General features: G+C 37.1%; 1 protein-coding gene across 6 annotated transcripts in view; it reads left to right on the top strand.

Moving 5' to 3' along the window:
* Positions 1-14,015, top strand: part of ATP2B1 (ATPase plasma membrane Ca2+ transporting 1) — a 60,447-nt gene that overhangs the window by 25,313 nt on the left and 21,119 nt on the right. For all 6 annotated transcript variants that reach the window (XM_064702044.1, XM_064702042.1, XM_064702047.1 and 3 more), the window contains exons 2-10: positions 975-1,386; positions 6,182-6,379; positions 7,206-7,460; positions 7,541-7,666; positions 8,042-8,185; positions 10,500-10,538; positions 10,877-11,038; positions 12,378-12,592; positions 13,729-13,971. In XM_064702044.1, the coding sequence (XP_064558114.1) occupies positions 1,182-1,386; positions 6,182-6,379; positions 7,206-7,460; positions 7,541-7,666; positions 8,042-8,185; positions 10,500-10,538; positions 10,877-11,038; positions 12,378-12,592; positions 13,729-13,971 (1,587 nt within the window). In that variant the 5' untranslated portion in view covers positions 975-1,181. The remainder of the gene's footprint in view (positions 1-974; positions 1,387-6,181; positions 6,380-7,205; positions 7,461-7,540; positions 7,667-8,041; positions 8,186-10,499; positions 10,539-10,876; positions 11,039-12,377; positions 12,593-13,728; positions 13,972-14,015) is intronic.

Raw genomic sequence — 14,015 nt, 5'->3', positions numbered from 1 at the left:
TACACATGCTCATTGCGCTTCATTATGCCAATAAAGCTGATTTATGTGATCAGAAGTCTGGTTTTGGCACACAGCAAATCCTCACACAGGCATGAGGAGTTTGTGTGTGCATTGCACTGTTGTGTAGCTACATCTTGTGCAAGCTATGTCTGCTGAGTGGGGATTAGATATAGAATGCCTGTGCAAGTTCAGATCCTGTGGCTAGATGCTAATTTCTCAACTACAATAAGTACATTGATCATCAGACAGAAGAACTGCTCTCACCCTGCTCATCCCTTCTGCAGAAAGGGGATGTTGTGCAATTTTTCCCTCTCTTCAAAGAATTACATGGAGATACTGTGCAAGGCTTAAGTTGTGATGAAGTGGGCTGGAGCAGGGCTAAAACTGTATGGACATAAAAATTTATTAAGAGCTAGGTCTGCCTGAAGATATAATCCTACTTAGAACACAAAAGTACTTCGTGTGTGGGCTAGCTTAGTGTTGAAGTTTTTAATTGAGGTTTGCACAAACCAATTAATGGGAACACAAAAAATCTTGCTCTTCCCAAACTCTGAGGTGAGGGCGTCATTGGAAAATGGGAATTTTTAACTTGAGCATGTTCTTTCCCCATGTGACATCACTTGTGGATGCTACAAGCTTCATTTCCCTGGAAACAGATTTAATTTTAGGTATTTTTAAAGGTTGCTGCTTGATGATGAACCATATGGACATTTGAAGGAAAATGCCAGTGTTAAAGGCAACAGTTGTTACAAAGTTAGTGATTTAAGGAAATCCAATAATGCAAGGTTGCTTTGGGGTGGGAAATACCCATTTTCTTCCTTGTCGCTCTTGTCCGCAGAATGCAAACTAAAAATATTATAGGGAATGAAAAAAGAAATTTGTTCTGTAACCTTAGTGCCAAGAGTAGGGACTGTCTTACAATGCATTTCAGTATAGCTGTTATGTAACTGAATGTGTATCTGTTCTCTCCCTAGACTGTACATGCCTTTTGGCTTTGGGGAACAGAACTCACCATGGGACAACCTCAAAGATATCTCTCCAGACGGGCTCTCTTGCTTGGCTGATGTGTCTGCTCTCCTGACTGTCTTCATACCCAAAGGATTTATTTTCCTTTTGGAACTACTTTGAGTTGAAATTTTGTTCCTTGCTGGAAACTGTCTACGCTAGAGACTGCATGCATCATGGGTGACATGGCAAACAACTCGGTTGCATATAGCAGCGTAAAAAACGCTGTAAAAGAATCTAATCATGGAGATTTTGGAGTTACTCTTGCAGAGCTCCGTTCTCTTATGGAACTTCGAGCTGCAGATGCACTGCATAAAATACAGGAATGCTATGGTGATGTACATGGCATCTGTGCAAAGTTGAAAACTTCACCAAATGAAGGTAAGTAAATTCCAACACTTACTGAGGAAACTCCATTTAGGAAAAGGCTTAGTAAGCAAACTGCTTTCTTTAATAGAACAAAGTTTGTAAAAGCATTTTAGCTGCCATAGCAAAATATTGCTTCTTGTTCCTTTAAGACAGAAGTATTCCATGGTAATAAGTAAGCAAGAGTTTTTTTTCAGTTGGTCAAGCTGCATGTGAGATGTTATATTAATGAAGTTCCACTTGGAACAAAGTTCATTGATGTAGACATCCACATGTGAAACAGCAATGCAACATAGCAGTGTTCAACTCACTGTGAAAGCACCAGTTTTCTGAATAGTTCATATGACCTATAGTTCCTAATTCAGATCATGCTGTTGTGGAGCCTAGGGTTTTAATATTCTAATGCAGGGCTTATTAATGCTTCTGTGTGGCTACCTAGTTCTTGGATTTGCTAATGCAGCAATTTTTAAAACTGATTATGTGTTTGTGGTCTATTGGATTCTTAATAGCAGGATCTAGTTTTTAAATCTGCAGTATTTCCATAGTATCAGAATTCTGCAGATTTCATTTGAACTGTCCAAAATAACTATCAATATAACTTGAAGCATTGATGTTTACTCTTAGTGGAAGATTTGCAAAGTGATTACACAGTCTTATTCCCTAGAAATAAGCATCTCTGATGGAGTCTTTACCATGTTTGACTTAGTGGCATTCTGTAAAATGTGGCTACACCATGCTTTTACTATCTAGAGTTATTACTCTGAGATAGACTGTACAAATGTGAAGAAGTAAGTAAATAAATTTATTAAGTCTCCTTCTTGAGAACTTTCTAGAAGGCTTTCTTCCTACATCAATAAAAACTATTAAGTGTATTTGTGAAAGATGGAAGTCATACTACGTAAGGTACTGTAGTATCTACATACTGTAGTACTTGCAGTAAACTGTACTTAAATTAAAATATGTCAAAACATTAACTGAAACTTACTGTGAATTCCTGCTGTTGAGAGTAATTGAAAATTACCGAAATCAAGATTTTGGCAAATTGTAGTGTCTCTGCATTTAAAGACTCACATAGATTTTAACCAATGTGGTGTCATGTTAGTAGCAGCAAAATACCTGCTGTCTTAATCCTGGAGAGCCGTTGCTTTCTGTTCTTCAGAAATGCTATGGAAAGATTTACCTTCTTGGACCAAGAGCAGCCTACTAATGCCGTAAGGTACCTCTGGGTACATCTGCATTTAGCATGTTTTGGCTTGATCCTCTTTTGAAGCCAGATTTCAGACTCCTGAAATCATCAGTAGATGAATTGGGTTCCTCATACCAAACTGAAACTGTTCAGCCAGCTGGCATGGCTGAACTACGCGTGAATGGGAGTAGACCAATTTCAGGATGAAGAAGTTTGTAAAACACGAGGAGTACAAACTTCTGTTCCTTGGCAGTGTTAAAGTACAGTGCATGTGTGAAGCACTGTAGTGTATAAGCGGTGTAGCACACCTCAGGAGCAACAGGCTCTCATCACCCTCTTGACCTGCTGCATAGTATTGGAAGGCAGTTTCCTTTCTCTGTGAAAAGGGATATGGTTTTCTACAACTGGGAATTGAACTAAGAGTTGAATTCTGTTGCACAGTGATCTGCAAGGCTAAAGGTCCATTATTACTGCAAGCTAGGTGGAAATACAATTTTACATAGCCACGAGGCACTAAGCACCAAATAAATACCTTGTGTACTGCAGTATTCACTTTGTCTCTTAATGTAACAAACATGCAGGTTATTAAACATGTCACATGTCAGCGAACTAAAACTCAAGGGTTGGATGCCCTTTCCTGCAGATTGATTGTGCTGTACTGAGGGCTGTATCAAGGCCTTTCACTTTCAAAAGGATTTGACATTTAGATGCACACTGCAATCAGTGTACAGTCACTGACTTAATAAAAGGGTGCCATCCTTTTTAAAGTGTGAGAAAAGCTCATAAACACACCAAAGACTCAACAGCTGAACATGTTAACAGGCTCAGAAAAGGTTAATTGAGTTAGAACAACGTCCAACAGAGGTGTCGTTTTGACTCTAAACCACAACATGAAATTTTAGAGAATCAGCCACCCTGACAGGTAACCTGCTATAAACTTTCTGGAGGCAGTACTGGAGAGCTCTTGTAAAGGTAGAACTAGGTCTCTGCTTTTGTCAAATTCTACTCCGTAGGTGTAGAAAGGGAGACAATACTAACAGATAAAAGTCTAGGGAAGGTCTTGCAGAAAACTGTTACACGTTACACTAATACTGGCTCTCTAAAACCTCCTGTGTATACCTGCAAAGCCCTAGGACACTTTTTCCTAATCAGATGCTTTCTCTATGACATGACACTCTTACCACTATGTAATTGCCAGGGGCTTCACAGGAAAAGTACAGGTAGTTCTGACATGGTACACAGTGGATGAGTTCAGCTTGTTCTGTTTCTTGCTGTGAAGTTGTTGACAATGTAAGACAGCATCTATTTTCAGGCAAAAATTGGATCAAACTTATCTGATTTGAAATGAGAAATTTGAACAATCCTTTACCAGTATTACTTAAAAAGAGGGCACTGAGCAGACTTTACTGCTTACATATATGCAAATGTGCAAAATGAATGTTTGACTTATCTTTAGTAGCAAAAGTCTGTCTAATATTCTGGACAGATATAGATATTTCTAATAAAATTTGAATATGAAGCATTAACTAGTCCCTTGGCTAATATTTTTCAAACTTAACCCCATATAAATTGCCCTTGTTAGGACACATAATTAAGAATACAATGGCAGTAGTTTTGATTTCATGACTGTAGGTTGTGAACTGTGAAATTACCAGCTGTCTGGTAAATGTAGCAAGTTCAGTAATGATGCATGGTGTATTATAGGGTATACTAAAAATACAAATGCTTTTTATCTTTGCTAGGCTTTTTTACTAATCTTCACTAAGTGATTCTGATAGTAGCTTGACTTTATATAGCCTCATTTGGAAGCACTTTTCATTTTTCAAGACCTTTGTTGTATACTTCTGATGTTCTGCACTGTGGTACCCTGGAAAGGGTGGAAGAGGGTGATGTTGCTAATATTACGTAAATAAATTTCCAAACTCTGCCCATGTTAAAGGAATAGAGAAGTAGTATCTTTTGCAAAATAGCAATATGGCCCAGCGTTTTGGAATGCCCACACTGTCCTGAGTTTCTGTAGATCCTGTAATGTATAGCTTGATTTTGAAAATAGTCTTGCAGTGCTCTTTGAGTTGAGAGTGAAAGTAAGCACCTTAAAGCTTGAGCTGCAAGAAATGTAAGGTTATGGCTAATGAGTACAATTTCTCCTTTCTATTAAACCTTCAAAGACATGAATTCAGAGTGAATTGAAGACTGTTAGAATAAATATAATATATCATATACACAGAGTATGTGTATATGATATTAATGAATTTCTCTTTTGAAGAGATCTGCATATAGTTTGCTTTTCAGTTAAGTGGTTCCATAGCAGTTGTTAGCATTCAGAATTGAGCTTTGCAGTTCAGTAACCTTTTCAAAGTGTCTTGAAATATGTGATGATTCTCGGAAATGTCTGTTAGAGATGTTAAAAACCCCCCTTATTGTGAAAGCCAGCTGCAGTGGCTACTGTTCTTATTTATTACCTAGCATGTTTGCAATGCATTTATCACTAAGCAGCTGGGTTAGCTACTAAAAAAATTCCTACTAAGAAAATAATTGTCTTTGAGCTGATGCTAATCATAACCTTGGGGTCAATATGATTGAAGTACCCAGACCTTTGCTCTGAAGTTTGGCAATTTTGTTTTGAAAAATGAGCTTAATTCTGAATGGTGGGTTAGTCAGCTTGAAATTTTTAGAGGAGTAACCAGGAGATGTGCTCACAGAAGACCTTGAGTCCATGACCTTGCACTGAAAATACTTGGTATTCCTTTATTTTTAAGATCTTGGCAAGCTCGTGAATCATGCTGTAGCTTTCATGTAGGCCCCTCACTCTTGTCTGCTAGTGTCCCTTAAGGATGGTACCAGAATTGAGACAGAGGAGGACTCAAATATGCCATGTAAGAAAGAAGATAGGTACAAAACTGAGGTGACAGACCCGGCGTAGTGCTAAACGTGGGCTCTCTGTGTGAGAGGAGATAGAAAGTGAAGCTTCAGAAGAACAAATAACTACCACCATTCCAGGTGGAAGCAGCATCATGAAAGTGGTTGCATCTTTCCACATGGTGCCTGCAGACAGCCTCAACCATTTTAAATAGTATTTTATATAATAATTATTATGGAAATATAATAATAATAATAATAGTTACCTTTTTAATTATAATAAACATCTCATTATAAATGTTACATTACTTTTAGGATCCTAGGATGTTGTGTCTGAATACAGAATCCCTACACTGGGAACCAGAGCTGCCTTCACGGGCTGTGGTCTTGCTAAAGCTTTATGGTGCTACTCAGTCTCAATAGTAGTAACTCTACTAATGAGCTTGTCTTGCAAACTTGTTTACTTTGAACAAAGGTATGTCTGTTATTATTACTCTATTCCTATGTCATATTAAGTGACATATTAAACAGGTAGACCATCAGCTTTATTTTGGCAAGGTGAGAATTGTAAAATATAGCTGGCTTTCTATAGTGACTCTGATTTAATGGTATTACTTCCATAATTATGTTTGAGATGTGGCTTTTTTGGTTTTGTTACTGAAATGTGGAGTGGGACTTGATTCCATGAGTGGGAAACTTCAGTCACTTCTAATGTGAGGGTGAAATGTGTGCAAGTATCACTAACTTTGTCTTATTGTTAAATAGGTTTAAGTGGAAATCCAGCAGATATAGAAAGGAGAGAAGCAGTTTTTGGGAAGAACTTTATACCTCCTAAAAAGCCAAAAACATTTCTTCAGTTAGTATGGGAAGCGCTACAGGACGTTACACTAATTATATTAGAAATTGCAGCCGTAGTATCCTTGGGCCTTTCTTTTTACCAGCCTCCAGGAGGAAATGAATCATGTAAGTAAACTTCTTGAAAAGTAGGTATCTACTATTATTATACTACTGACTTTTCTGATTCAACATGCCTGTACTGTAAATCTGATGGGATACAGTAAGTCAGTGGAAAAGCAGCTTATTGTTCCTTATTGAGAGCACATTGCTAAAACTCTAGCTTGCCTTAAAAGGGCAACATGAGATTTCCTTGGTCATGATCTGGTATTATTCTGACCAAAGGTAAATTGCAAGCAGCAGGAGCAAGAAATTGTTTGAAATCCAGTCTCTGTGCAAGTGGGGCTTTTTTAAATTTTGCCTCAAATTTTTAAGCAGTTTATGATTTGCAGTCATGGGCTTTCTTTAAGGAGTCAGCAAGTCTAAAATTTTCTTTAATTTGTGATACAACACTGGTAACTTTATAATTTAAGAAATGAGGCTATATTTATACTTCTAAACAGAAAATAAAGGGATTGTGACTTCATTTAACTGAATTTTTGCTGTGATATCTGGTTTGTTTAGACAAATGTAAAGTTGGATATGTTGACAAAGCAGAATGTTGTTTACCAGTCTGGCATTCTTAAGCCATCATTTAACAAAATAAGGCCAGGAAACTTTCTCTATATAGACTTCTCTTGTGTTCAGATAAGCAACGTGGTTTAACTTCCTCAAGCTGCTCTAGCTTTCGGGTTCTTTATCTTCTTTGTGTGTTACCCTTATGGAAATAAAGGTGAAATTGCAAAGAAAGCTAGCATGGAAAATATTTACCAGCTGTAAGTTTTTTGTTTGCCAAAAGTTTCATTGTTGAAATATCTTTGTGAACTTTCTTAAATCTAAAACCTGTTTTCTGCAGTATGTGGATCAGTAAATGTTGGTGAAGAAGAGGAGGAATCTGAAGCAGGTTGGATTGAAGGAGCAGCAATCCTCCTATCTGTAGTTTGTGTGGTATTAGTAACAGCTTTCAATGACTGGAGTAAAGAGAAACAATTTCGGGGATTGCAGAGCCGTATTGAACAAGAGCAGAAATTCACAGTCATCAGAGGTGGCCAAGTCATCCAAATACCAGTAGCTGACATAATTGTTGGAGATATTGCACAAGTGAAATATGGTAAACATATTTTTAAAGTTGAACTTTCTTTTATTTTTAAAAAAGGAACTGCAGTCAACAAACCCAGTGATCTCTCGTAGGTGACCTTTTACCGGCTGATGGTGTACTCATTCAAGGAAATGACCTCAAAATTGACGAAAGCTCGCTGACTGGGGAATCTGATCATGTTAAGAAGTCTCTGGACAGAGATCCTATGCTGCTGTCAGGTGTGTAGCATTTGACAATTTTTGAATAAAGTAGGTTGTTTCTGCGGTAAGGTGGTTATTTAGAATTTTGTGGTTAAAACTAGCAAATTGGTTTTTTATCCAGGTTGTCTCCCTGAACTATCCCAAACCAGTCCACAAGGTACAGAACTCTGTTGGAGTGATCAGACCTATAAAACTGACAAACATTTTGTGTAGCTGCTTATGGGTTTACTTTCCAGATATCTTTAGCAGCTAAAGCTTTAGGGGAGGACAGTACATATACACAGCTCAGTGTTTTGTCAAAGTCATGTTTGAAAGCTAATTTCCTCAAAGTACTTGTGTGCCCTGCCATATAACTGCTCATGTCTCAGTGGAAATCCTGATTCAATCTTTCAGGTACACATGTGATGGAAGGCTCTGGAAGAATGGTGGTTACTGCTGTAGGTGTGAACTCTCAGACTGGAATCATCTTTACTTTACTTGGGGCTGGAGGAGATGAAGAGGAGAAGGAGAAGGAAAAAGAAAAGAAGGAAAAGAAAAGTAGGCATAATAATCTTAAATGCCTTGGTGGGGGAGTGGGGATGGTGGTGAACTTTTGAATATTACTGGATAAAAACATGTCATCCAAAGCCAGAAAGCTTTTAAAAATCTCATACCTTCTGTAGGTTTCACAGGAAAAACAACTTGGGTCCAGTGACCTGAGAATGCACCACTGCTACTAAATATTGTCACATGGAATTTAGTTAAACTTCAGATCCCATTGATCAGTCAGAGTTTGGGAAGTTTGCAATTGCTAACCAGCCATACATAACATGTATAAATAGTTAAACTCTCATCTTGTGTAACTTCAAGGTGCATTGATGTCTAATAGCAAATACTTGTTTATGGAAAACAAGTTATTATGAAGTTCAGCCTCATAAGTATCTAGTCATACTTATAGGTGATCTTTTTATCAGAGGGATACAAGACAATAATGGAAAATTCACATAGAAATGTGTTTAAGATTCTCAGAGACTTTCAAACTCAATAGGCAATTGCTAAAATGTGTGCTCTGTGCAGGAATTGAGATTGAAGGTTTTTTGTCTTGTCATAACCCACAAATACTTTACAATTCTGACCCTTCTTGAAACTTGAAAAAAAACTTGTGAGTTCCTTTACAAGTTAGAAAAATTATTACAAGAAGAATTGCAAGTTCTAAGTTAGTTTCAAGCTCAAGCATGACAGCAAAAAGTAAAAGCTGACCTGCAACACTTGCAGTCATTAGTGTGAAGCAGTTGCCATCCTGTGCCTTTCCTTACAGAGGAAGGAGAAGGAAACAAATAACAGTACCAGCTGCTACAGGAGATACAGAGTGGATTATAGCTTTTATCAATATTCTGTCAGTGTTTATTATTCTAAAAGCAGAAGTCTCTTCTCAAACAGTGTTTTGGTGTATCCTGGGACCCAAACACTAGTGGGGTTTTTTTCTCTCCCAAGATAGATAGGTTCCTCCTTCCCTTAAGTTAGGTGCCTAATAAGATTCCCCTTGATAAAACTCAGGTTAAACTAAATTAACTTCTGTGTGAATGTTAAGGAGATTAAAGGGACTATATTTAGCTGGCTGTGTATGGCTCAGTTCAGAGTGAAAGCAAATGTATGTACAAGCAGTTGCAAGTAATTCAAATATAGAACTTCACTCCTGAAAGAGGAAGAGAGGAACTAGGGGAGAAGAAGTACAAAGTCAGGAAACAATGATGAGTTCTTAAGAAGTCTGGGGTGGCATCTTCCAGAGAAAGTGAACATGCCTTTTTTTTTTCCCTCTTAAGCTGTTGTGAGAACGCTGGGAGAAATCTTATGTGTAGAAATCAGAGTGTGTCTACAATAATGATGTAATGGAGATATTAAATGTCATGCCAGACAGGCTGGTTGATAATTTGATTGTCTTCTACTTGAGTACTCTTGTAAATTTTGGGCTACATAACCCAAGGCCAAAGACTTGGTGAATTACCAGTAATTCTGAAAATGTTTGGGGTTTGTTCTAAATGGCCTAATTTTGTGCTTTCATTTCAGTTTATCACAAACAGTAACTATAACCTTGCTTTCTCTACTTAGAAATGAAGCTTGTCACTTTCTAAGCTCCCCCAAAACAACACATGATGTGTTAGTCTTCCAATCTTTAATATTTCACTTGTTAAATTCTTTCATTATTTCACTGTCCTTCTTTATGATCTCTTGTTGAGCCCCATTTCTGAACAGAGGTGGGAGTGATATTTTATTATGAGCTTGAGCTATTCTCACCATCATGTATGGTACATTGCCTGCAGATTTATGGATATGTTTGTGTAAATAGTAATCCAGTGCTGTACCTCCACTAAGCTTTGCTGTGGATTTATGAATATTTTATACCACAGTAGCTTCTGCAATGTTGTACAAAAGCACTGATTCTCAAAGTGAGACCCTGCAGTTTATTTACAGATGTAGTCAGATTCTGGTGGCAAGTATTGGAAGAATACAGCAAGATGGAGGCCACCAGAATCACTGAATTGTCATAAATATCTTTCCTAGAAAAACACATCAGGATGTCTTTTGTGAAGACAATCCTGACATCTTCCTCACAAGCCATAAGTGGCAGTATCAGTAATTTGTGCAAACTTAACCATGGTAGATGAATGCTGCAGCAGTCTTGTATGTGAAAAGTAAAGTCCAAAAAGTGCCATGAGCTGTTTCTGTGAACTGACTTACATGTTTTACTTTTTTTTTTTTTAATGCAGTTTCCTTTTTTAGCAGAGTAATGTAGTTATTATATAAAAACATAAATAAAATAATGAATTCTGCACAGCCAGCCTAAAACACAACTTGTTTCCCTCTCTGACAGGTAAAAAGCAAGATGGAGCTGTTGAAAACCGTAACAAAGGTAAATGCAGGTTCTCTGATTCTTTCTTGCAATTCTGTTTTCTAAGAGTGTAGGTAAATACAGACTTCCCTGTAAAAATGCATATTGAATACTTATATCCAAAGTGCTTATGGTAAGGATGGCATAAGTGAATCTGCCCAAAACAAATGTTTCGCTGAACCTGGTACTCTATCAGCTGTACACAATACACTTATTTAAACATTCATGTGTAGTATGGCCTCTCTGGATACAAGATAATTCTCAGTGCTATTATATTTAGTGGAGCTGGGCATTAAGCTTTTTAGGTATCCTTGATTTGAGAGACTCACCAATGACTAAACTTTTTTTTCATCTTCTAGCTAAAGCTCAGGATGGTGCAGCCATGGAAATGCAGCCACTGAAGAGTGAAGATGGTGGAGATGGAGATGAGAAAGACAAGAAGAAAGCAAACTTGCCAAAGAAGGAAAAGTCAGTTCTCCAAGGCAAACTCACAAAGCTTGCAGTTCAGATTGGCAAAGCAGGTACAATGTCTCGGTACTCTCCTTATGTTGATGTCATGTTAAAAAAAGTTGGAACATGCATAGTTTGTGAGGAGATAAAATAATCAAACCACTCAAGGCTGGCTACTTAAGTGCAAAATTCTAATGCATGTAGGTATGCTGCTGTGCCTGAGTATGCTGATGGCCTCTCAGGCTCTGTCATGTGGATGGCTTTTATTTTTCCTTAGTTTAAATAGAGTCAGGCTTTCAAGTGCCAGCTTCTAGGAGGGAAAATTCCAGCTTCATAACATTGGACAACTGTTATGAAAGATCTTTTTAGGTTAGATACAGCATTTAGCAATGTACCAAGAGAACTGTAAGTTGAGTGAAGCCTGGAAAATGTGCTACAGTCAACGAGATTCTCTAGTACTTTCAGGGGCTTAGAATTTTCCACTTAACATATGCCTTGGTGATACATATGCCTTACTGACTTCCTACTTATCTATCAGCTTATATTCAGGTGCCTTGTCAAAATCTTTGGTAGATTTTCTGCTTGAAAGTAGGCTAAAACAACAGTGACGTTCAGTATAAAATTTAGGCTATGTTATCTAGTCTATAGTGGTTTCATTCAAATATTTCAGGATATTCCATGTAAATTGTTGAAAGGTTTAGGCTCGAAGGAATTTCAAGACTTCTAGCCCAGCTCATGGCTCAAGAAGGGCTGACTTTATCATCTGGGTCATTAGACACTTACAGCTTGAAATGGAGCAATGAAACTTTTAGCTGTAGCACTCTGCAGTTGTGTATGGTGATATTTATTTTTTAGTGAGATAAACAAATTCCATTATATGTGTACTGTAAACTACTGTCCTCATCAAAGATTTTTTTTTTTCATATCTTCCAAGAGGTGTTGTGTTCCTTTATGTACCTTTTGACCCATTGTAGTTCCCCACACAGCCTTAATACTCATCTACTTCATGCATGGATTTTCCTATCCTCCTGCTTTGAGACTGCACTGAAGCACTCTACTGAATCAGTCAGCATAAAATTGGTGAAGGCCTCCTGAATTTTTTCACTTCTTGTTCTGCTTAGTCAATTGACTTTACATATTGGTCTGTCCTGTTACTAATTAGCTCCATGCTTTTCAATTAAATTGGAGAAAAAAAGATTTCTAGGTACTTGCAGGTGAAATGCATGAGGAAATACTTGCATTGGAAGCGGGAACACCTCTGAGAACTGCCTCCATGTTTTGACTTGACTGTTTGAAACCTTAGTTCTAATCCAGCTTGTATAAAGGCAGAAGTATTTGCATGTATCTACAGTCTGTATTGTCAAATATTTGAGATAATTTCTTAAAACTGTTTATTCTCTTTTTAACAAGGTTTGTTGATGTCTGCAATCACAGTCATTATCCTTGTGTTATATTTTGTAATTGATACCTTCTGGGTTCAGAAGAGACCTTGGCTTGCTGAATGTACCCCAATTTATATTCAATATTTTGTGAAGTTCTTCATTATTGGAGTTACAGTCTTGGTGGTGGCAGTACCAGAAGGTCTTCCACTTGCAGTCACTATATCTCTGGCCTACTCTGTTAAGGTAAGTAGGTAGAGTGCAAATAGATTTTTTTAAGGTAGGTGGGCATTTTCATCAGCTGTTAAATATGTATATATACATATGTTAGACTGGGAAGAAGCTTTTCTTGTTTTCTGAACTGCATAAGAATTCTCCTGCAATACTTTTCTTCATCTCTGAATGAATACACACTGACAAGACCAATAAGCATTGCCAGCCTGTTGTCACCAGCTAAAGATAAATGGATTCAGTATGTAGCATTGTAGCATTTGCTTATAATAAACAGATGTCTTAGAGTTTTCTGTAAATGTGAACTTCTACCTAGCTGATGTGTTAAACAATTGCTATGAAAGCTTCTAGATTGATTTTTTTTGAAGACTAAATAGTGTAAAGCATTTTGTTTTCTGCTTACTTACTTAGGTGTTTTTTAACCTAAGCTCTTTGTGTTCTTAATTTTCTTACTGCATCAGCATGCTGAGACTGATTATTTATCTAAAATCGAATTGTAAAGATGATGGGTACTTAGGCTATGTTCTAAATTCATAACTTGCAGCACTTAGTAGTAGTGGCCTTATTGTATAATTTGAAATTCATCTGCTTAGAGGTGAAAACACTTAAAGGCTGTTAAGGAAAGAATTTAAAGTGATTTTTAATCTATGAAATTCATGTAGCCCTCACTATTTTAGTTGAAACATTAGGTTCCCACTTTGATTATAAGTCTGAATTCAGGATCTTTGAAATATATATTATCTGATCTTCAGATAGATCAATAAGCTGCATTAGACGTTTCTTGTAAGCAGAAACATTTTTTGTTTTATCTGGTAAAGTTTAAACTTTACCTCTTCTCAATTTCTAAATATTGTTATAAACTGTTTTCTCCCAACAGTCTGAATAGTATCAATAGTCTGTGTGACATGCAGGTACAGGAGATTAAGATTGTATTTATGTACCTTGTTCAAAATGAAGTTTACTGTGACATAATGGACTTGAGGGCATCTATACAGAAAGAGGCAGCTGCAAGTTCTTCCTCTGAAATATGCCAGATGACTTAATGACTGAGTGTTTTCTGAAAGTGCTGTGTAAGGCTGGATCCCATAAATGAGAATTTCTGAAGTCAAGTAATGGTCATGGATTGCTGTTAACTGCTTTTATTTCCTTAGAAAATGATGAAAGATAATAACTTGGTGAGACATCTGGATGCATGTGAAACTATGGGCAATGCCACAGCCATTTGCTCAGATAAAACGGGAACATTGACTATGAACAGAATGACAGTGGTCCAAGCCTACATCAATGAAAAACATTATAAAAAAATTCCAGAACCAGAAGCTATTCCAGAGAAAACTATGGCTTATCTTGTGACAGGAATTTCTGTTAATTGTGCTTATACTTCCAAAATACTGGTAAGTGGATTTCTTAATTCCAATCAAGATAACTGAGTAATTTC

The sequence above is a fragment of the Zonotrichia leucophrys genome, chromosome 1A (assembly GCF_028769735.1).
Source record: "Zonotrichia leucophrys gambelii isolate GWCS_2022_RI chromosome 1A, RI_Zleu_2.0, whole genome shotgun sequence".
Classification (NCBI taxonomy): Eukaryota; Metazoa; Chordata; class Aves; order Passeriformes; family Passerellidae; genus Zonotrichia; species Zonotrichia leucophrys.
Note: the sequence above shows the minus strand (reverse complement) of the source record. Positions and strands in the feature narration are given on the sequence as shown.